The 24,632-nt window shown below is 36.4% G+C and overlaps 1 protein-coding gene across 16 annotated transcripts in view; it reads left to right on the plus strand.

Annotated features, from left to right (window-relative positions):
• The window catches only part of LOC115228444 (calcium-activated potassium channel slowpoke), a 334,128-nt gene that overhangs the window by 171,153 nt on the left and 138,343 nt on the right, over positions 1-24,632 (plus strand). For all 16 annotated transcript variants that reach the window (XR_004997920.1, XM_029799032.2, XM_036500503.1 and 13 more), the window contains exons 8-9: positions 13,123-13,233; positions 17,063-17,168. Coding sequence is in view for 15 of the 16 variants with exons in the window: in XM_029799032.2 (XP_029654892.1) it covers positions 13,123-13,233; positions 17,063-17,168 (217 nt within the window). In the remaining variant the exon portion in view is untranslated. The remainder of the gene's footprint in view (positions 1-13,122; positions 13,234-17,062; positions 17,169-24,632) is intronic.

Raw genomic sequence — 24,632 nt, forward strand, 5'->3', positions numbered from 1 at the left:
GAATGGCTTTCTTGTTTTTCTATCTTGGTTCTTACTATCACTTGATATCACTCCTCACTTCATGTACAGATTTTAGTAGATTCTTCATATAGGTGTTGACTTATTCCTCCCACAGTTCTAATCCTCCATAAAAAGGGGATGGTTTATACTCTGTGCACAACATATGTAACCCTTAGTGATTTGATACCATTGATTTGTTAATGGTAAACAAAGCTCAAATGAAGAGAAGTGGAAATAAGCAACAGTTATCTTTTATCTTTCATATGTTCCAGTCATTGTGCTGTGACCATGCTGGGGCACTGCCTTGACTTTAATCCACAAATTGACCTATGTACTTTTTTTTAGTTTGTTACTTGGTCTTTTTTGTCAAAGCACTAAGTTACACTAGTTGTCAAGTAGTTGACAAACACTAAGACACACACACACACACACACACACACACACAACAAGCTTCTTTCAGTTTCCATCTACCAAGTTCACTCATAAGGCTTTGGTCAGCCCAAGGCTATAGCAGTAGACACTCACCCAAGGTTGCATGCCGTGAGACTGAACCCAGAGCCATCTGGTTGAGAAGTAAACTTCTTATCATACAGCCACACATGTATATAATTAAGTTAGATAAGGCCAGTTTATGGTATTACCTTAGGCTGCATATCCATAAAAGGCTAAGCTTTATGGTGTATCATCAGAATCCCAAAACTTGTTGGCTAAAGGCCTCTCTAGTGAGTGACCTCTCCAGAGTAAGAAGAAGGAAAGGACCCCAGTACTCAGTGTCAACAAAGAGGATTGTGTCTCCCTTTGGCTATCAATTGCTGATGTCAACAAAGGGAATTGTATCCCTTCAGCTATCAATCGCTGGTGACTGTGGTATCCTATGGGTTCCAATAGACTAGCACACATACACACACACACACCAGGCTTCTTTCAGTTTCCATCTATCAAGTTCTCTTAACATAAAAACGTCTGTAGGTAGGATATTCTTTAAGTTAAAAGATAAACATTTCACTAGTTCACATAGTTATGGACTCATTTTCAACAGGCACAACCTTAGGGTTCTTTTATCTGTGCTTCAATATTAAGAGCATTCTAGTTAGCACCCTTAACCCATGAATGGAGGCAGGATGATCATACAGGAACTACAACAGATGCCCAGTGAGGGGCCTCTGCAAAACCAAGGGAGTTGTCTATGAAGCCAAGATACTGGCTGACTCTAGCAGCAGTAGCTCCACTAATGACAACCACAGTAGCAAGGACATCAGCATCAGAAATATGAACAGAACCAATAGCACCATTGCTAGCAATAACAATAACAACATCAATGACAGCAATGGTAGTATCCCTAACAACAACAGCAGCAGCAGCCGTTCAAGAATTTGGACCTGGAGATCTCCATTTCCAGCGACTTCAAGGGCAACCTCCCAGTGGTATCGGGTGTCAACGAAGAGCCTTCAACTACAACAAGACGACTGTTTTTTTTCCAAGGTCTGGGGTCTCCTGCCCCTAAGCCCTAGACCATCACCTAATCACCCTTACCCGTCTTGTTGCTTGACAACAACAAAAACAGTAGCAGCAGCAGTTTCCCTAATGGCTACAGCTACAACAGCAGGCTCGACAGTTCCAATAGCAACAGCAGCAGCAGTACCATCACCAGTGATAATAACAATAACAGCAACAATAACAACAGCAGTATCCCTAATGGAAATAGCATCAGAGACATCACCAATGGCATCCACAACAGCAATGACAGCACCTCCATCAATGGCGATGGCCATAACAACAATGGCACCTTTACCAACACCAGCAACAGCAGCACCAACACCATCATCAGCACCAGTTCCAGCAACAGTGGTGGCAGCGATGCCAACACCAACAGACACACCACCACCAACACCCAACCACGAAAATATATCAGCTGTTCTGGGAACTTGTTCAAACAATGCCTCTCCAGCCACAGATCTCCCTTCAGGATTCCAGAAAGGAGAGTCATCACATCATTATTCAGCCATGTATGGCAGCTGATAGATGACAGGATTCCATACACAATATCATGGAGAATCCTAGAAAATCTAAGTCCCTAAATTATCGAAACCAATTGCTGTAAAGTATGCATAGTGGAACAGGCAAGGATCCTAAAGGACTTCCTTGACTCAAGGAACATTCTGAACTTCAGAACAGAGGTCTTCAGACCGTGTTTATATTTCAGGAAATTCCTACTTGCCTATTGGAACCCACAAGATAAGAGGGTCACTTGTAATTGATAGCCAAAGAGATACAATCCTCTTTGTTGATATCAGCAATAGCCAAGGGCAGACAGTCCCCTTTGTTGACATTGAGTAATGGGGTTCTTTCTTCCTTCATACTCTACAGAAGCCACTTGCTAGAGAGGCTTTTAGCCAACAGGTTTTGGGATCAGATGATACACCATAAAGCTAATCCTTTATGGTCATGAAACCTAAGGTAATCTCATAAACTGGTCTTATCTAACTTTAATAAATACTACTCTATAACTTAGAGTGTGCTTCTGTTTTCGGATTTATGTTTATGGGTAATATATATATATATATATATATATATATATATATATATATATCATCATCATCATCGTTTAGCATCCGCTTTCCATGCTGGCATGGGTTGGACGGTGCAACTGGGGTCTGGGAAGCCAGAAGGCTGCACCAGGCCCAGTCTGATCTGGCAATGTTTCTACAGCTGGATGCCCTTCCTAACGCCAACCACTCCATGAGTGTAGTGGGTGCTTTTTACATGCCACAGGCACAGGTGCCAGACGAGGCTGGCAACGGCCACGGTCGGATGGTGCTTTTTTCGTGCCACCGGCACGGAAGCCAGTCAGGGCGGCACTGGCAACGGCCACGTTCGGATGGTTCTCTTATGTGCCACCAGCACTGGTATCACAGCTACAATTTCCATTCATGTTGATCGATTTTGATTTTATACACTTCACACACACATACATGATGTGTTCCTACCATTTCCATCTATCAAATTCACTCAGAAGTTATTGGTCAGCCTGAAGCTATAGTAGAAGACACTTACCCAAGGTGCTGTTAAGTGGAACAAAGTTGAAATCATACAGCCATGCCTCTGCGCCTATTATTGGTGCTGTTTATTTTTGGATTTTATATCACAATTTGCGATTAATTGCTTTGTTTGGTTATAGGTTTCCAATAAACCAATACCTAATTCACTACATTTCTGACAGCAATAATAACAAAGGAGCCTCTAGTGCTCAGTGCAAATGACCTCATTTGGAAAGCATTGGGTTTTCATTTGTTGTTTACATTCTTTGAGTGTATATATTGGTTAAACATTCATGCATGTACATGCACGCTCACATGCACACACACAGAAAAAGATGGCTGAATCAGTATCATATAATAGAAGACGAGATGTTCAAATACACGAAAATGAAATGGTTGTTTGGTGAAGAAGCTCACTTTGCAGCCACATGGTTTCAAGTTCACTCCCATTGCATGGTACTTCTGGCAAGTGTGTTCTACTATAACCCTGGGTCAGCCAATGCCTTGTGAGTAAATTTGGGATGTAAAAACTAAGGAAGCCCATCGTGTGTATGTGTGTGTTTGTGTTTGTGTGTGTGTTTGTGTTATGTTATACATTCTAATGTTATGTTTTTAAAAAGTCCAACTATGGAACACAGCAGAAGACATAATCAAAATCATTGACATATGAAAATCTATAAATTATGCCTCAAACTAGAAATAAGAGCCTTTATAAAGCATGGAATTTCCTGGGTCCCACAAATTTTTATCATTATTATCCAGTGCCAGTGACATGCAAAAGGTGCTCATGCCCCATGCTGGTGGCACATAAAAGGCACCTGTGCCAGAGACACAGAAAGGCACCCCAGCCAGTGACACATGGAAGACACCCATGCTGGTGACATGTAAAAGGCATCCAGTACATTTTGTGGAGTAGCTGGCATTAGGAAGGGCATCCAGCCATAGAAACCAAACCAAAACAGACTGTAACCTGGTGCAGCTCTACAGCTTACCAACTCCAGTCAATCCATCTTATCCATGCCAGCATGGAAAATAGACACTAAATGATGATGATGATCTCATTTCATTATATGCATATAGGCGCAGGAGTGGCTGTGTGGTAAGTAGCTTGCTTACCAACCACATGGTTCCGGGTTCAGTCCCACTGTATGGCACCTTGGGCAACTGTCTTCTACTATAGCCTCAGGCTGACCAAAACCTTGTGAGTGGATTTGGTAGACGGAAACTGAAAGAAGCCCATCGTATATATGTATATATATATATATAATATATATATATATATATATATATATATATATATATATATATGTGTGTGTGTGTGTATGTTTGTGTGTCTGTGTTTGTCCCCCTAGCATTGCTTGACAACCAATGCTGGTGTGTTTATGTCCCTGTCACTTAGCGGTTCAGCAAGAGAGACCGATAGAATAAGTACTGGGCTTACAAAAGAATAAGTCCTGGGGTCGAGTTGCTCGATTAAAGGCGGTGCTCCAGCATGGCCACAGTCAAATGACTGAAACAAGTAAAAGAGTATATATATAACTTATAAACAAGGGTAAAAGAAAATTATTTCTATGCCAATACGCTGATAACAGACTTTTAAATCGTCAATTTCCACATATTATATACTCACTACAGAAATACATAGTACTGAAATTGGGAAGCTAGTCAACAGAATTTTTTTAAAAAGTTCGTTATTTAAAAAAAATTCTGTTGACTAGCTTCCCGATTTCAGTACTACGTATTTCTGTAGTGAGTATATAATATGTGGAAATTGACGATTTAAAAGTCTGTTATCAGTGTATTGGCATAGAAATATTTTCTTTAGCCTTTGTTTATAAGTTGTTTATAATTTTAATCTTTAAAGGTATTTTAATATGCTGCCACTTTTTGATGAAATTTTTTCTGTAAAAAACTTCATCCTATATTAGTAGTATATATATATATATATATATATATCTATATATATATATATATATATATTGTCTTCTATTATATGATACTGACTCATTCCATCTTGTTCTCTGTGTGCGTGTGAACACACATGTATGTGCATGAATGTTTAACCTATATATATATATATATTACCAAAAAATTTTTTAAAACTCAATTTACTGCAAGTAAAGTAGGTGATATTAATTTAATCTAACTGCCAGAGAGAATCTCAGTTCATGCCATGTCTAAAATTAACAGGATTTAAATATAGAATAACCAACCGTACTCAATAGCTATATCGAGATAGGGGGAAGGGCAGATTTACTGAAGTAGAAGTGAGAAATTGATAATTTACTGAAATATTGTTTACCTAGCAATAATTGTACAGGTATTCCAGTGAGTTGGTTTTCAAGCATCACAAAATACCTGAACCGAATTAGTAGAAATATTCTACCCTAAGCACACGATAATGTAAACAAATCTTCATTTGCACAGACTTACATGCACACACACCTACACATACATACATAAAAAAAATCATCATCATTATTATCAGTTTACAAACATTTTTCCATGCTTACATGGATTGGACTAAACAAACTCATTGTGTGTTTGTGTATAAATATGTATACACACACAAAGGTTGGCTAAAAGGTTCACAGGCTGACCAAGAAACTCTCATGGAATGTAACCAAATGAGTACAATTCTATATTTAAGAGATGAGGAATTATGTACATTATTTACATTTGACAGATATTTCTCCTCATCTTGTTTGTAGCTTTCCATGCTAGCATGGGTTAGACGATTTGACTGAGGTCTGGCGAACCAGATGGCTGCACCAGACTCCAATCTGATTTGGCAGAGTTTCTACAGCTGGATTCCCTTCCTAACGCCAACCACTCCGAGAGTGTAGTGGGTGCTTTTACATGCCACCAACACAAGTGCTAGTCAGGCGGTACTGGCAACGGCCATGATCAAATGCTGCTTTTTATGTGTCACCTGCACAGGAGCCAGTCCAGCGGCACTGGCAATGGCCTCACTCGAATGTTTTTTCACATGCCTCCAGTACAAGTGCTAATAAGGCAATGTAGGTAACGATCACACTCGAATGGTGCTTTTTACATGCCACCGGCATGGAGGCCAGCTTGTTGCTCTGGCAACGATCACGCTCGTATGGTACTCTTAGCGCTCCACTAGCACGGATGCCAGTCATTGAATTTGATTTTGATTTTGATTTCACTTGCCTCAATAGGTCTTCGCAAGCAGAGTTTAGTGTCCAATGAAGAAAAGGTACGCATAAGTGGGCTTGTTGCACCTGTCATAGGCCATGAGGTTATGGTCTCACTTGGGCTTGCTGAGTTTTCTCAAGCACAGCATATTTCCAAAGGTCCCAGTCACTAGTCATTGCCTCGGTGGGGCCCAGTGTTCGAAGCTTCACCACCTCATCCCAGGTCTTCCTGGGTCTACCTCTTCCACACATTCCCTCAACCGCAAGGGTGTGGCACTTTTCTACACAGCTATCCACATCCATTCTCACCACATGGCCATACCAGCACAATCGTCTCTCTTGCACACCACATCTGATGCTTCTTAAGCTCAACTTTTCTCTCAAGGGACTAACACTTTGTCGAGTATGCACACTGACATTACACATCCATCGGAGCATACTGGCTTCATTCCTTACACATCCATTGGAGCACACTGGCTTCATTATTGTTATTGTTCAGGTCACTGCTTGGAGTTTGATTCAAGGCAGCGACCTGAATAATAATAATAATAATAATAATAACAATAATAATAATAATAAACAACATCAAAAAATACCTTAGGAATGAGAACCCAGGTTCGAAATTTCCCCAAGACACCTGATGAAGGCTGGAGGGTGTATCACCCGAAACGTGTTAACAACAAACAAGATAAGGACAAATATCCGTCAAATGTAAATAATATAAATAATTAACCAAATATGGTTTATTTTTCAACATAGTCCCCCTTGTAGTCCACACACCTCTTCCATTGGAGCTACAGTGCTTGTATCCCATTGGAGAAGCTTTCATCCTGTTGGTCAACAGAATAGTCATCAACACCAGATGTGACATCAACATAACTGCTATACTGGTCCCTAACCAAGTGTTTTTTCATGTTGGGGAACAGATAGTAGTCAGGTGGGGTCAGATCAGGAGATTTATATATATATATGCATCCATACATGTGCACATGTATGAATGTGTCCCTTTCTTCTCTGAACTCCCAACCCTATTAGAGTCATAGTATTTCTATTTTGACTGTGGTGTTACTGTTATTTTTAAACCTAGCAGTACCTGTCTCTTTCCAGGTCCCCCTCTCTGTCTTTCTCATATATATATATAGATAGATAGACAGAGAGTCAGATAGATCGTCCATCTCTCCATCCCTCCCCAAAGGAAATAAATTCAGAATTTAAGTTCAAGGAAACTCCAAGTCAAGATCTCACAGTCAGCTTGGAAGAATGTTATTATTCTGCTCTACTTAACTCTATTGAGTAATCTTTTCCCCTTTGAATTGTTATTCAAATTTTACCTCTATTTTTATTATGAACATTATTTCTACTTTTTTGTTCTATTATAACATACAAACTCAGCTCTGAATCATGTTATTCCACACTACCTAACAATTCTGGGTACCGTAAAAACCCATGTAATTTATGCACATTTTTTCACAAAACTAAAAATAAACTTTAGTGGGTGCGTAAACTACATGAGTAGATCATTTCCAGAATTTATTTTGAAATTTTTTTTTGTTAAGAAAAGATGTACAAAACATAAAATTTTGTAACGGAAGTTGACTCATTTAATGTCAGAATAGAGATTTTTACAGAAAAAAATAATGGCTGAAGTACACATAATGAAGTTGACTTTTATTTATGCTGGACAGTTTAATGCTTACTTTTTCTGTATAAATTTGCTAAAACCATTAAATGGTTAACTAGTTTCTGAAATCTGATGTTCATGCTAGTAAACACAATCCGGTTCATATTTTACATCACTTAGAGTTTCTACCTATCGCAATGGAGCACATATTTAATTTCTCTGTCACAGTAAACAATTCATAAGTTCTGCTCATACTGACAACATGGTAATGACAAATTTTTAAGTTTGCTTGACACTTTATAAGTGTGAAAGGGATTAAAATTTCGATACTCCGTATCAAAGGTTCCGACAAGAAAAGGCAGAAAAGAATTCTGTTTACATGATCAGTTTGATCGGTTACCTTCCTCAGTCGGTTGAGTAAAGTGTCATCCAAGCTGATGTTTATTGGTAATTAAACTTAATTTGCAATACCTGTTCTTACTTATCAGCTTTGTTTTTGTTGGTAATTCTTATCAACAGCTTTTCCTGTGATTGTGATTTGAGTAGACATACAGCAGTATGCTAAAAATCGAATATAATCTCTTGTGGGCAAGAAATGTAAAATAAAGTTTATGATAAACAACACAAACACTTTTAATTTAATAGCTTTCAATATGATACCTGTTAAGCAGAAATTATTTTTATTTAATGAAAATTTAATAAAATCTAATCATAAGTAAGTGAAGTTGTTCTAAGTACAACAAAACTGAAAACCTTTTTCCCCTGGCTATACTGGCAATTCAGAAAACTTTTAGGTGCAAATTTTACATGAGTAGAAGCGTTTTTTAACATTTTATCCAGAAAATCACCTGCGTAAATTACACAGGTGTGCAAATTACATGAGTTTTTATGGTAATTATTTTTGTTATATGTAGTTGCAATTCAGACAGTAAGAATCTACTATTATCTATATATTGGGTCATCCTATAAATAATGTGGTTTTTTCAAATGCATGAACTAAAAGTTGGAGGGTAAACTACCTGCATCAACTTGCTATAAAAGCAGGTAGTAATTTTACCTTGTATTTATTCCTAATGCAAGTTTTGAAGAGTGCAGTTCAATTTCAAGTTATTTTTTTCAAAGCTATAATGAAAGTGAGAAAGGAGCATTTTCAGCATGTTTTGCTTTTTGAGTTGCAACGGAAAGTGTGAGGCATATTAATGCACTATATGAGGATTGGACAATAAGTGTAAGCCAGTGTCAAAAGTAGTTCCAGAAATTCTGAGCTGGAAACTACAGCCTAGAAGACGAGCCTCATCCTGGAAGATCTGTAGAGCTTGACAATGACATCCTGCAAACCCTAGTGGAATAAAATCCCATTGTAACTATTGAAAATCTAGCAGAAAAACTTGGATTTGGTCATTCAACCATTCATTGTTACCTACATGCCATTGGAAGAGTCAGCAAATTGGGTCAATGGGTTCCTCACAAACTTTCTGAGTCTAATTGCACAAAGAGTGAATGTGTGCTCTTCTTTGCTGTCAAATCTCATGAATGGACCTTTTTTGGTCTGAATAGTGACTGGTGATGAGAAATGGGTTCTCTATAAAAATGTCAAGCACTGGAGACAGTGGGTAGGGAAAGGAGAAACACCAGTACCCCAGGCTAAAGAAGGTGTTGCTATCTGTTTGGTGGGATATGAAAAGTTTAATCCACTTTGAACTTTTAAACCCAAACCAAACGATAACAAAGGAGATCTACTGCAAGAGCTTGAGCAGCTCAAGTCAGTGCTAGAAGTAAAACAACCATCTTTGGTTTCAAGACAAAAGGTATTCTTCCATTTGGATAATGCTCAACCACATGCAACGAGGATGACATTCCAAAGGCTGAAGCAGTTTGATTGAGAAACGATGTCCTACCCAGCATATTTGCCGGACATTGCCCCATCCATTTATCATTTATTCTGCTGTCTTCAAAATCATTTGGACAGAAAAAATATGAATTCTGTAGATGAGGTCAGAACAGTACTGGAGAAGTGTTTTTCGCCATGGACAAGTGAATTTTGGAAGAGAGGCCTTACAAGTCTGGCAGATAGATGGAAGAACATTGTAGAAAATGAAGGAGAGTATATTTTAGATTAAATAAGAACTTTGTTTATCTTAACTTTGAAAAATAAAAGAAGTATAAAAAACCACATTATTTATGGGAGGACCTAATAGTTATATATACATATATGTATGTTTACCAAATTTCAATGATAAAATTTGAGATTCTTGAACTATATCTGGAATTTCCTATTTGTCATTTCTTTATGACATTTTTCAGCACTGAGTAAACTAGTTTCATTTTCCCCATGCTTACACTAACCCTGCTCTAGTTCTACCTTTGTAGTATTTGTTTTCTGCTTCTCATTTTTTCTCCATATAAACTTTCAACTTGTTGTACTGTGTTGTGTGTGTATGAATGGGTGCATGCATGTATACCTGTGTATTAAGGGGTGTGTCTGCATGCTTGACTCAGTTTTCCTATATTTCATTGTATGAAATGGTTATGCCTACTTACAAAGGTGATCACCTTTTGCTTGTTCTAAAATGCTGCCAAGCCTCCTGAAATAAATATGTCTGCTGTCTTCTCATTATTCAGTTTTTGTAACACACAGGGAGGGAGCCTTGATATCCTGTGAACAGAACATCTCTTCAATGTTTACACAACCTATCTGACTATGAGATTCCTACATCTAAATACTTATATAACCCTATACATTTTCTATATCTATATCTGAAAGCTTATGTGTACACATGATTAAAATTCTGTGTGTGTTTGTGTGCATGTGTGTATGCATTAATATGTTAGTGTTTGTGCACGTATGTGTTTATGAATGTGTGTGCTTTTGTGTAGGGGTGTGTGTATGTATGTATGTATCTTCTCCCCTTCTTCCTCGCTCTCTTGTGTGACCCTGCTGTCCGGTCATGATAGATCACTAGCCACTACACCTTTTTCTATTTTCTCTCCCTGTTTATTTCTGTGTTCCTTTCTGTCGAAGAGTGTACGCTCAAAATGTAAAACACTTTCTCACCTCCCAAGTGTGAAACTAATAGATCTGTTTGTTGTTGACACACCTATCTTTGTCCTCTTTTTTTTTACTCTCATTATATATATATATATATATATATATATATATATATCCTGAACAATTGCTGAGTAAATGTTGCCTTAGATGTGTGTTTTATATATATGCATCTGTGTGTATATGTGTCTGTAGATGCACTTACATATAGAATGAAGTACACCCTATCTTTACAAGGATAACCAGCTTTGAAATAAGTCCTGGGGTCGATTTTCTCGACTAAAGGTGGTGCTCCAGCATGGCCACAGTCAAATAACTGAAACAAGTAAAAGAGTAAAAGAGTAAAAGAGTACACATATATATATATATAATATATATATATATATATATATATATATATATATATATATATATATATATATATATAATTCGAGACAAAACCACTATTTTGCAAAACAAACAAGGAAAGACTTAATCAATACATAAAACTTCATAAATTAAAACAGATTAGGAGATCGAAAATCCACCTGACGAATGTCATTGAAGACATGAAACGATTGTAGTGGCGGTTTATTTCTTTATATTAAAAATTTTTATGTATTGATTAAGTCTTTCCTTGTTTGTTTTGCAAAATAGTGGTTTTGTCTCGAATTATATTATATAATATTTTACTATAAAATTGGATTTAATCCTAAATCTGATTTTTCCCTGTAAATTTGGATTTATTCCCTAATATTTATTATTATATATATATATATATATATATATATATAATGTGATTTTTTCGTCTATATTGTAAAATAGTTATAGAAATCCCATTGCTCAGGCTAGATTGTAGTGTTCAGTAAATATTTTTGAGCAACAAAATAGGAGTATGTTCAAATGCATTTAGTATTACCATATGCAAGATAAACCATAGAACACATAACATGAGGGGATAAGGTTGGTGCACCAAGTGTATTCAAGAATCAGTGAAACAGAAACAATTGTAATTACTGTAAAAGACAGTCTGTGAATCAATAATTGTGATTGAAGACTGAAGAGCTACTCTCAGATAATCAGAAAAAACATGTTTTTTTAATTTTTTATAGCCTTTTTTTTTCTACTATTAGCCAACAAAAAAATTCCCTTTGTGGCTGCTCAACTTGCTTGAAATAACAGCTAAAATCTCCCTCAAATCACCCCTTATGAACTCAAAAGAAATAGGAGAGATATTTTGACAGTGTAGACACTCATCATCATCATCATCATCGTTTAACATCTGCTTTCCGTGCTAGCATGGGTTGGATGATTTGACTGAGGACTGGCGAACCAGATGGCTGCACCAGGCTCCAATCTTGATCTGGCAGAGTTTCTACGGCTGGATGCCCTTCCTAATGCCAACCACTCTGAGAGTGTAGTGGGTGCTTTTACGTGCCACCGGCACAAGGGCCAGTCAGGCAGTACTGGCAATGGCCATGCTCAGATGGTGTTTTTTACATGCCACCTGCACAGGAGCCAGTTCCAGCGGCACTGATAATGACCTTGCTCAAATGTTTTTTCACATGCCAGTAATGTGACGCTGGTAACAATCACACTCGAATGGTGCTTTTTACGTGCCACCGGCACAGAAGTCAGTTAGACGCTCTGGCAATGATCACACTCGGATGGTGCTCTTAGCACTCCACTAGCATGGATCCAGTCATCAAATTGGAATGCCTCTAATCATGGATTTGTACAATCAACACTAACCCAGAGCAAAGCAACAACAACAGCAGTTTTTCTTGAATGTACACTTGAGTGAGTGCCACATTTTTAGGTTCTTAGTGGTGGCTTCAAAGAACTGTATAAGGAAAAGATGTAGGGATCAAATAGAACATTACTATTGTTACTTAGTAAAAATATATATATTACCAACAGTGCCAGAACAGACACTAGTGTCACTATTAGCCAGTTAACTTGTTAAAAATATGTATTAATGACAGAGGCAGTATTAATGCCAAGAGATAATATCTATCAAAACTTATTAGAAAATGGCATTTTGGTGCAAAATTCACTGACAAAACCAAGTAAGTCGAAATCATGTGATCATGGCACTGAAGGTAGTTGGGCTTCATCTCCCCACTAACAATATAAACAAGAGTGCATTTTGCACCAAAAAGCCAATGTGGGAATTTTTCTCGTTGTCACTTAGTAGCCCTGCTATTTCTATTTTTTCTTTTGCTTACATTTTCATTTCTCTTCACATTTTCATTTTTCTTCTTTATTTTTCTACAGACATATTGTAGTGTGTGGCCATATTACATATGACTCGGTCTCAAACTTCTTAAAAGATTTCTTACACAAAGACAGAGAAGACGTGGATGTAGAGATTATTTTTATTGATACGTAAGTAACTTAATTTTCCTCTTTATATATCTGTATGTATGTTTGTGTATAATAGTATGTATAACTAATGTAAACATTAGAGATACTCAATGTATGTGTTTGTAATTGATTTATTGTATACTCAATGTGTATATTTTTGTTTGTTTGAATATAGCAAAAATGACCAGGTGGTTAAGGTATGGAACTACCAGATCATAAATCATAAATCTTGCTTCCGTACAAATTTAACCTCCTGCACTTGCATTCACATACATGCTTGAATAAACCAAAACAATATGAAACCAATTATTAATTTTTTTACACAAAATATAATCAAGTAGAAGTCACCTAATTAAGCTGAACAAAGCTAATGATACAAACTCGAAAATATGCATCATCATCATTTTACATTCATTCTTCATGTCAGTGTGAGTAGGACAGTTTGACAGAATTCAGCACCAAATTTTGCTCCAATGCCTCATTTTTTTTTCTCTAGCAGCAGAAATCTTAGCAAAATGAGACATTGAAACAACATATAGTCTTCTGACCCACTGAATCCTGTTGAGCCATACTATCCATGCCAGCATGGAAAACAAATGTAAAATGATGATGATAAGGGAGAATTATGATTGATTAATTGATGCATGTATATCTATCTATCTATATAAATATGTGTGTATTGTCAGTTGCAGCTGTCTGTCTTAGGTCAAAGTTAACTGTTCTGTTCAGAAATCATCTCAAACAGGCTGTGTGGCAAGTCTTCCACTATAGCCTCTGGTCAACCAAAGCTTTGTGAGTGAATTTGGTTGACGGAAACTAAAAGAAGCTCATCATGTATATATATATATAAATTAAATTACAGATAAAACCACTATTAGGCAACTCAAACAGTGATAGACATAAACCAATACATAAATAACATAAAATATAAATATAATTAATATAATATATATAATATATATATATATGTATATATATATATATATATTATATATATATATATATATATATATATATATAAATATTAAATTTTAAATTTTAATTTTTAAATTCTAAATTTTATATTTTATATATATATATTATATTAATTATATTTATATTTTATGTTATTTATGTATTCGTTTATGTCTATCACTGTTTGAGTTGCCTAATAGTGGTTTTATCTCTAATTTAATTTATATTTATACTGTGAAATTTGATTTAATCCTGGATCTAATTTTTCCCTGTAAGTTTGGATATACTCCCTAATGTTATTATATATATATATATATATATATCAGTGTGTGTCTTTGGTTGTCCTCCACCACTGCTTCACAGCTGTTGGTTTGTTTATATCACCATAATTTAGTGGCTCAACAAAGGAGACCAATATAATAGGTACCTGGCTTAAAAAAAAATACTGCAGTCAATTCATTCAGTTAATTCTTTGAGGTAGTACCCCAGCATGGCCATAACCTAATGACTGAAACAAGTAAAAGATAATAGATGATAATTACTTTATGTTAATGAAGCATTCATAAGATGGTGTAACTAAATATCTTATAAACAAACTCGAGTTTTTCGTCTTAGACATATACTATGTGTTACACTCAAAACCGAATTTAATGACAAAGGATACAATTAAAATACATGAAAGGAAATACACCGAGTTCTAACTACTAGTTATTTGTCACGAAAGGCAGCGAGCTGGCAGAAACGTTAGCATGCCGGGCGAAATGCTTAGCGGTATTTTGTCTGCCGCTACGTTCTGAGTTCAAATTCCGCCGAGTTTGACTTTGCCTTTCATCCTTTCGGGGTCGATGTAATCGACTTAATCCGTTTGTCTGTCCTTGTTTGTCCCGTCTGTGTTTAGCCCCTTGTGGGTAGTAAAGAAATATATTTGTCACGCAATTTACGCTTTAAATTACTCCGGATACATACATACATACATTGTATATATCAATGTGTGTGTGTAAGTACATGTGTGGGTACACACACATATACATTAATTAACATTAATTTCATTTTGTCTTAATGATAAGTCTTGATATCGATTTCTTGATTAATCTAAATATATATTTTTCTAAATATCGATTTCCTAATTAATAGGACATTGTGTTTAGAGTGCAAAGTTTTAAAAGTTATTATGTTCATGCATTTTTAAAATATATTAGCAATAAAAATGAAATGATAAACAATAGTTTGAACCAAGATTTGACATTGGGTTATCTAAACATTTTTGAATTTACTTCTTTTCAATATCACTCACTAAATTTTGTCTTTTACCATTATCTGTAGTTCAAACTTCACCTATTCTATATTACTGTGCTGCCCTGTTTAAATCAAATTCTGCAATTTTTTTCATAACTTAGTAACTTACATTTAAAAGGATAACCAACTCTAATATTAATGTATCTGGGTTTTTCTTTTTCTTTTTTATTTTATGCTATTTTTCTAGAGACTTGTAAACAGCTTGTTTATGCAAGTGTAGCCAGACACCAGTAGGTTTCGGGGGTCATCAGGTGAGAATGGACACTGTTTCAAAGCCTTCAACAAGACTTTACAGTACACTGGCTGCCTCATAGATGTGAGGGCCCTTCTTCTGGATTGATTGGTATTTAACCATCAACATTCAATCTTAAGTCCTTCATGTCAGGATCATAAGCTCCGTTCAAATTGTGGAGTTATACAGGATTGGCTTGCAGAGGAGAGCCATTGTTCATAAACTTTACTGACCCTCTCAGGCATGTTAACCAGTAAGGTTGAGGTTCAGTTGGAATATACGCCTTTTGAAGAGAGATGTAAGCAGAGAGGGAGTTTCAGGGAGATGCAGTTCTGTGGATAAAAGAATAATGTATAACAAAAGGTTTGGGGCAAAGCATAAGAAGAATAACGAAGGGAAGGGGGATGTGTTTTAGCTGGAGTTGTGTTGGAGTTTTACATGAGTTTCTAGTTTAGAGAGAGAGAGAAAGATGTTATTGTAACCTCAGTGCAAGAATTAGAGGTAGTAGTTGTAAGATCTCAGTGAGAGACTCTTTGATAATAAGCCAGGTGACCTTTTCTATATGTGAGGCAGTTGCATGTTATCTTCAGTAATTCATCATCATCATCATTTAACGTCCATTTTCCATGCTTGCATGAGTTGAACAGTTCAACTGGGGACTAGTGAGCCAGGAGGCCACACCAGGCTCCAATCTGATCTGGCAATGTTTCTACAGCTGGATGCCCTTCCTAATGCCAACCACTCCAAGAGTATAGTGGGTGCTTTTTACGTGCCACCGGCATGGGAGCCAGTTAGGCAACACTGGCATCAGCCATGTTTGGATGGTGCTTTTTACATGTCACCAGCACAGGAACCAGTCAGGGCAGGGGAGCTGGCATCAACCATGTTTGGATGGTGCTTTTTATGTGCCACCGGTATGGGGAGCCAGTCAGGCGGCACTGACAACAATCCATTCATATATGCCTCGATATTTAAGTTTGGAGAACGATTCCATCCACACTATCATTGAGAAGTGGATATTACACCAGTTTTAATATAGAATCATTAAACTAAGAGACAGGTAAACTTTGAATAGAGAGAGCATGTCAATACTGAGGTTTCTAATGATGAGGAAAGGACTTTGACAAATTAATTGATTGACTGCCCAAACAATTAATCAAGCAATTGATTAGTTAATTGGTTAAATGTTAATCAATTGTTTAATAAGAAAAAAAAGTGAAATAGAACCAGTGCATGTGTTTATTATTAGCATAAAGACCCTCCCAAGATACAAGATATTAAACCACTTTTAAAAAATAAATCTATTTTATTTTTTCATGTGATAATTATGTTACAGAAAATTTGTATTTCCCTATTTTCATTTTCCAGGCAACTCCCTGATTTAGAACTTGAAGGGTTGCTTAAGAGGCATTTTACACAAGTAGAATTTTTCCAAGGCACGGTTATGGATGCCAATGATTTAGAAAGAGTAAAGGTAAGTAATATAAGAAACCAGACAAATTTCAGTATTATTGGTTTGCGTGTAGACAACTTTAATATTTAGATTGAACATTGTTGTCAACTTTTGCTTTGTGTTATCATACTTCACTAATGAAATGTTATGTCTGAACTGGCCAAGTTGTGCTACCTTACAAATGTGTGTGTGTGCTTTATTATATATCTGTATATATACACACACATATATATATATATATATTATATATATATATATATATATTATATATATATATATATATACACCAGAGTAAGCACATAAATGTGAAACAAGGTGGAAAAAAGAGTACTCAAATACCAGAGGTAGAGTAATATGCTTTATTTAAAAGCAGCAGAAATATAACAAAAGCTGTTACTCAGAGTTTCACGTTCCCATTTGTCGGACAGTTTTGTTAAAATAGAACAGAAATAACAATTTTATTGTTAAAATTGTTATTTCAACAAAACTGTCTGATGAATGGGAACGTGAAACTCTGAGTAACAGCTTTTGTTATATTTCTGCTGCTTTTAAATAAAGTATATATATATATATATATATATATATATATATATCATCATCATCATCACCGTCACCCTTTAACATCCGTCTTCCATACTGGCATGGTTTGGATGGTTTGACCAGAGCTGACAAGCCGGAGAGCAGCAACAGGTTCCAATCTGATTTGGCTTGGTTTTTATGACTGTATGCCCTTCCTAACACCAACCACTTTACAGTATGTGCTGGGTGATTTTAACATGACACCAGCACAGGCGCTTTTGCATGGCACTGGTGTGAATGTTTTTTACATAGCACTGGCATAGGACCCTTATAAGTCAATCCTCTTCACCAGGGGATGCAGCTTTAACACTTCTGCTGTGGAGGACAGGTCTTCTCAAGTAGAGCAAGGCTCCAAGAATCTCAGTCTTTTGCCATTTCATTTGAAAGTTCAGCTGGGTCTCCTTCTTCCATGAGTTTCATTTACTTTGAGAGATCAGCACTTTATGGAATTGTCAGCATCCATCCATATCATATGACCAAACAAGTGCATCTAATTCTTCTTATGCCTAACTTCTCACTCAATATACTCTGTCAAACATGTACACTTACATTACACATCCAGCAGAGCATAAGAGCCTCATTCCTCTCTAGCCTTCACATCTACTCTGCATTCAAGGCCAACATCTCACTACCATGTAGAATGGCTATATAATCATCATCATCATCATCATCAACTTCATAATCTTTTAATGTCCATTTTCCATGCTGGTATTTGTTGGACAGTTTGACTGAAAACTGGTAAGCTAGGGAACTGCACCAGATTCCAGTCTGATTCGGCATGGTTTCTATGGCTGAAAGCCCTTCTTAATGCCAACCATTCCAAGAGGGTATATATGCCATCTGCACAGGTGCCAGTTATGTAACACTACCATCAATCACGACTACAATTTCACTTGACTTGAGAGGCCTTCTGTAGCACAGTATATCGCCAAAGGTCTCAGTAACTTGTCACTGCCTCTGTGAGGTATAATGTTCAAACGGTGCTTTTTACATGCAACTGTCACCGGTGCCAGTTATGTGACACCAGCATCAGTCATGGCTTTGATTTCACTTGGCTTGATGAGTCTTCTCACACATTGCATATTGCCCAACGTTCGAAGGGTGCTTTTTATGTGTCAGTTACATGACTCTAGCATCAGCTACAACTAAGATTTCGCTTGCCTTGACATCATTCAATGTTTGAAGGGTGCCTTTTACATGCCAGTTATGCAATATTGGCATTGACCATGACTGTGATTTCACTTGGCTGGATAAGTCTTCTCAAGCACAGCATATCACCAGAGGTCTCAGTCACTTGTCATTGCCTCCGTGAGGCCCAACATTCAAAGATCATGCTTCACCACCTCATCTCATGTCTTCCTGGGTCTACCTCTTCCACAGGTTCCCTCTACCATTAGAGTTTGGCACTTTTTTACACAGCTGTCCTCATCCATACGCATCCACACAGACATCCAGTGAAGCCTACTAGCTTCATTTCTTTGAAGTTTATGCATGTCCTTGGTGGTCATAGCCCATGCTTCACTGCAGTGTAGCATGGCTATTTGCACAGGCATCATACAATCTGTCACTCTCAGAGAGAGGCCCTTTGTTACCAACAGAGGTAGGAGTTCTCTGAACTTTGCCCAGCCTATTCTTATTCTGGCAGCTGCACTCTTGAAGTATCTACCCCTGCTACTGACTTGGTCACCTAATAAATGGAAGCTATCAACTACTTCTAGTTTTCCCTCCTGGCAGTTAATGGCAGTTCCCTCTTGTACATTTTTAGTGTTAATTGTATTTGCGCACCTTCCACACACAAAAGCTATTTTTCCTGTTAACCTTCTGATATTGCTGCCCCTCTTATGCATCCATAGCTTACATTGGGTACATTTTATGGAGTTTTTGTACCTATGCCTTTTCTACAGATTGAGTAAGGCCATCTATTTGAGGGGATTTGTGATTTGTCTGCTCTCCTACTTACTAAGACTTTGGTTTCTGCTAGATTAAATCTAAGGTCTTTTGATCCTAGACTTTGCTTCCACATCTGAAATTTCTTCTCTAGTCCTGTTAATGATTCAGCTATAAAAATGACATAGAAAAATACCTTAGGAATGAGAACACAGGTTCGAAATTTCCCCAAGACACCTGAAGAAGGCTGGAGGGTGTATCAGCTGAAACATTGTGTTAACAACAAATGAGATGAGGACAAATATCCATCAATTGTAAATAATGTAAATAATGTACATAATTCCTCATCTCTTAAATATAGAACTACAATTGGAAATGTTGATAGCAGAAAACTGATGCAATGGAACAACATATATCAGGCTTGGAATTTTTCCTGAATAAATATTCACTAAGTTGGAGGAGTAGAATTGAAGTGAAGTTTCATACTCCACATGTATTGAGTTCTCTCTTTCCTTTCCCAGCTATTTTGATAATGAATCAACAAATAAAGAACGATTGTCAGTGGGAAACTTTCACCAATCTTTAACAAATCTAAACTGTTAAATATTTGCTTACTGTTAAGCAGAGGTTTATAGACCATCACTGTAAATCACAACCTGAAGCCCATCTATTAATTGCTTCTACACCATTATTTTTTGATAATCACAACACATCACATTAGTGATAATGAATATCATTGTATTTTCCTATTTAAAAAAATAAGGAAACAAATATTTGTTATTCTCAATTGATATAAATGGCTCAGTACAAGTTTTTAACCTTCATTAACTATTGGTTTTTGTCTTGGAAAATAATTGAAATTTTTTTTTTAAATCAATATGAGTTATAGGTTCTTATAAATCTTTATTTTAATGATTCGAAATGGACATTTTTTTGTTAAAGAAAATCTCTGTCAAAATTTTTTATCTGCAGAGCAAAATAATGAATGGCGATAGTAATTTATTTGTCTACAATTTCTCTTCATCGAGACTTAGATGTCAACTCAGATTCATTTATGCACATATTTATCCATGAGCTTACTGATTCACAGATGACGTTTTAGAGGAATACTAAAACAAGATGTATAAAATACTTTAACAGGGTTAAACCATTTAGTTTTAACATTTGTTTCTTATGCTAGCATAGCTTAGACAGGAGGAAATCAAGGCAGGATATTTATGGCCACTTGCCTTTCCTGTCACAAACCTTCAAGTAAGGAATTTTTAATATTCCAGAGAAATTTGTAAGTGCACAACTAGTGAATGATTTGTTGATCAGAAATGTCAACAAACACCAAAAGAGTTACCAAACTTCTAGATGGGTCAGGGAACAACATCTTGCTTGTTCTGTTTTCATTTCTGCTTGGTTTCTATAGTTGGGTGCTTTTCCTATTATTAACTTTTACGGAGCATATAGGATGTATTTTATCATAGTACCAGCAATAGTGTACCCAGTCAGTTAAAAGAATCTTCATCATTCAATGTTGTTTCTGTTCATTCAGGACAATGTAACTGATAGGGTGAGTAGAAGAGAGGGTGATTGCACAAGGTGAACTAAAATGGGTGGGAGAAAGGAGAGAAAATATGGGGAAAAAAGCGATCGGAGTGATCATCATCATCATCGTTTAATGTCCGTTCTCCATGCTAGCATGGGTTGGACAGTTTGACCGGGGATCTGGGAAGTCAGAAGGCTGCACCAAGCTCCAGTCTGATCTAGCAGTGTTTCTACAGCTGGATGCCCAACCACTCCGTGGGTGTAGTGGGTGCTTTTTACGTGCCACCGGCACAGGTGCCAGGCGAGGCTGACAACGGTCACAATCGGATTGGTGCTTTTTACATGCCACCGGCACGGAAGCCAGTCTAGGCGGTGCTGGCATCAGCCACGTTCGGATGGTGCTTTTTACATGCCACCGGCACAGTATGAGAAAAGAGGAAAAGATAGTAAACACTTCTAGGTGGAGTAATGGAAGAGGAATAATAATGAGAGAGAAATTATATATATCAGAGGGTGATGGCTGTGAGAAAGAGACATGAATGGCAACTATCTGTCTGCTGGTAAAAGAGTGTAATATATGTCAGTTGCGAAAACCTTTGAGGAGAGGGAGTAATGGCCAACAATACAGGAGTTTAAATAGATACTTTGTAACTTTGTGATGGGAATGAGAGAGAGAGAGGCACAGAGATTATGAGAGGGGTTGGATTAAGTATGGACAATCTAAAGTTATTTATCATTCCATGGCAGCATTATACAGTGCATAGGAGAGAGGACAAATGATAGAAAGACAAGAGAGAGATGGGGGTGTAATACACACACACAAAATGGGTAATTGAAAGCTTTGTTCTGAATATATTTTGTAAGAGGAGTGAAGTGGCAAAAGATATAAAGATAAAATGTAAAATTGAAACTGTTGCAATTGAACAAAATGAAATAAAATGATGTATTGGAAAGATACAGAAAATGAGAAGGAAAGATGATGTTTGTTGAGGAAACATTGCAGAAGAAGATTTAAAGAGAAACAATTTAGAGGAGGTTGGTAATCTTATCAATGATGATGACAATCATTTGGAAATGCGAGGACTATGTAAATGCACTATGCATAATGTGGACAAGAGATGAAGGGGAAATAGGGAACTGTGATACTTTTTGATTCCATGGTGATGGTTGTTGTGGTGGTGATTGGTGTAGTGATTGTTATTGTAAATGTTTCACCTTGTGTCAACACTGATTAAGCAAACCTAGGCTCAAAGACAGTACAGTGTGATGAGAATGGGAGACAGAGCTGGTGTTTCTAGCAGGTTAAACAACTATGTAGAGGCTTGCTTATTGATTCATGGTGATTATTGTAAATAGAGGTGCTGGTGGTGCTTCTGATGCTGGTGGTGTTGGTTGCTGCTGTACTGCGTTTTTTTCTTGTTACTTTATACTTATTTAACAAAGTTTCGTTCTATTTGAAACTGATAGGCTTGGAATCTATTAGAAACAGGAATTGCAGAGAAATTCTATCTTATGTATGAAATTATGTTTGATGGAATAATGTAGTGAGATAGAAGTTTGGATGAGAAATGCAGCTCTTGGTTGACACAGTAATACAATGAGACTGAAATAGTTCAAGACATTTCTTCATCTTCTTCTGGCAAAGAATTTGTTTGAATAACTAAACGAATCTTGTAGCTATTGAATATCTTCTTGCTGCCTCCTGTTCACAGATGGGACAATGGAATTAGTTTCCTCTTTTTCATTTGCTATCTTTATTAGTTCTTATTTTTCATCTTCTTTTTTTTATTATTTTGCTTCTTTCTTTCCTTTTTCTTCTTTTTTTCATTTCTGTAATCTTTTCTTATTCTTTCTCTTTTTTGTTTTCTTAACTTTTTTTCTTGCCATTCTTTGTCTCATCTATAGGATCATTTACTCCAACAACTTAGTGTTTCTTATTTTATCAATTACATAGTACCTAAAGTTGCCATTTCCAATATTACCATATTAAAACTACACAAAAAGTATTCACAAACATTGGTTTAGAAAAATTATATAAGACTATATGAATGTAATTCAATCCATTCTGGAACATATGCACATACAAAGAACGGCTAACACAAGAAAAACAAGGCTAATGATGGAAAATTTCCATAACTCACTCGAATATTAATACTCTCCTTTCTCTCCATATCTCCAATGTCTAGAATGTTGACCTAACCATAAAACACAAAACTTGATCCTTCATAGTATCAGGTTAGATGTCATCTCTTCTAATTCTCTGTTGTAACAGATCATAAAGTTTTCATTTCTTTCTGTTGCCATTAATATCAGTTCTTTGCTAAAGAAATGGATAACAATTAATTTGAAATACATCTGGCATCCTGCTGTAGCTCATTTTTTTTTCCTATAAAATATTCATAATTAATCTTTTATCTTTCATTTACTTGTTTCAATCATCAGACTGTGGCCATGCTAGGGCACCACCTTGAAGGATTTTAGCTGAACGAATTAACTCCAATACTTTTTGGGGTTTTTTTCCATTAAAGTCTGGTACTTATTCTATCAGTTTCATTTGCCGAACTGCTAAATTATGGGCACAGAAACACACCAATGCCGGTTGTTAAGTGGTGTCAGAGGACAAACACAGATTCAAAGACACACACACACTCACACACACCACACACATATGTTCCATCACTCCTTTTCAGCCATATCCAATGACTGCCTCACTCAACTGTTGACTGGATTCCTTTTTTACTAGAACATGCAGCACAGAGTTTTGTCAGTGTACAGGTTGTGGTCTCAAAGCGATGAAAATATTTTGACAAATTAAATTTAAATGTTGAAGTGAATCTAACAGTTTTTGTGTGTTTCTTAATAGGTTTATAAACACCTTCCACACTGCAATTGTTTTTCTTCCAGCACACGATCTCAGATCAAGTCACTCACTATTAAAGTACATCTCCGTAAACACAACAGCATTATCTGGAAAAAAATTAAACAAACTAAAAAAGAAATTGTCTTCCTTAATTGATACCTACTTTATTGACTCGTCAAATTAATGAAGTATGTTGGGTTTTATCTTAGGTGTTCAACAAACATTTAAAGTACTTGTCTATTTCCATCTCATAATAATTATTATGTTAAAACACTGGTAATTTTAATAGTTATGGTACCTGTTGGCGCTCTTTTCTGTCTTTCTTTGATGTTTCCTATAAAAGATATTATCTGGAGAAGCCTTCAAGCATCAACATACCTTAAGCTGTTATTTGTAGCTGGAAACTGTTCATAATTAGTAGAAAGTTATTGCGATAAAAGAAAAATGTGTTCTGTCACGTGCTACGAAAAATATATATGTAAAGTGTGTGTGTGTGTGTGTGCGCTCTATCTTGGAATATTTGCTAATGATAGAAAGAACAATCTTACCTTTTTGATTAGTTCTGTGGAATTTAAGTAATTCTTATTCTTTCTGTTTATTTTGCTTTCTGTTTGTTTTTGTTTTTT

This window comes from Octopus sinensis, linkage group LG2, assembly GCF_006345805.1.
Source record: "Octopus sinensis linkage group LG2, ASM634580v1, whole genome shotgun sequence".
In the NCBI taxonomy this organism is placed as follows: Eukaryota; Metazoa; Mollusca; class Cephalopoda; order Octopoda; family Octopodidae; genus Octopus; species Octopus sinensis.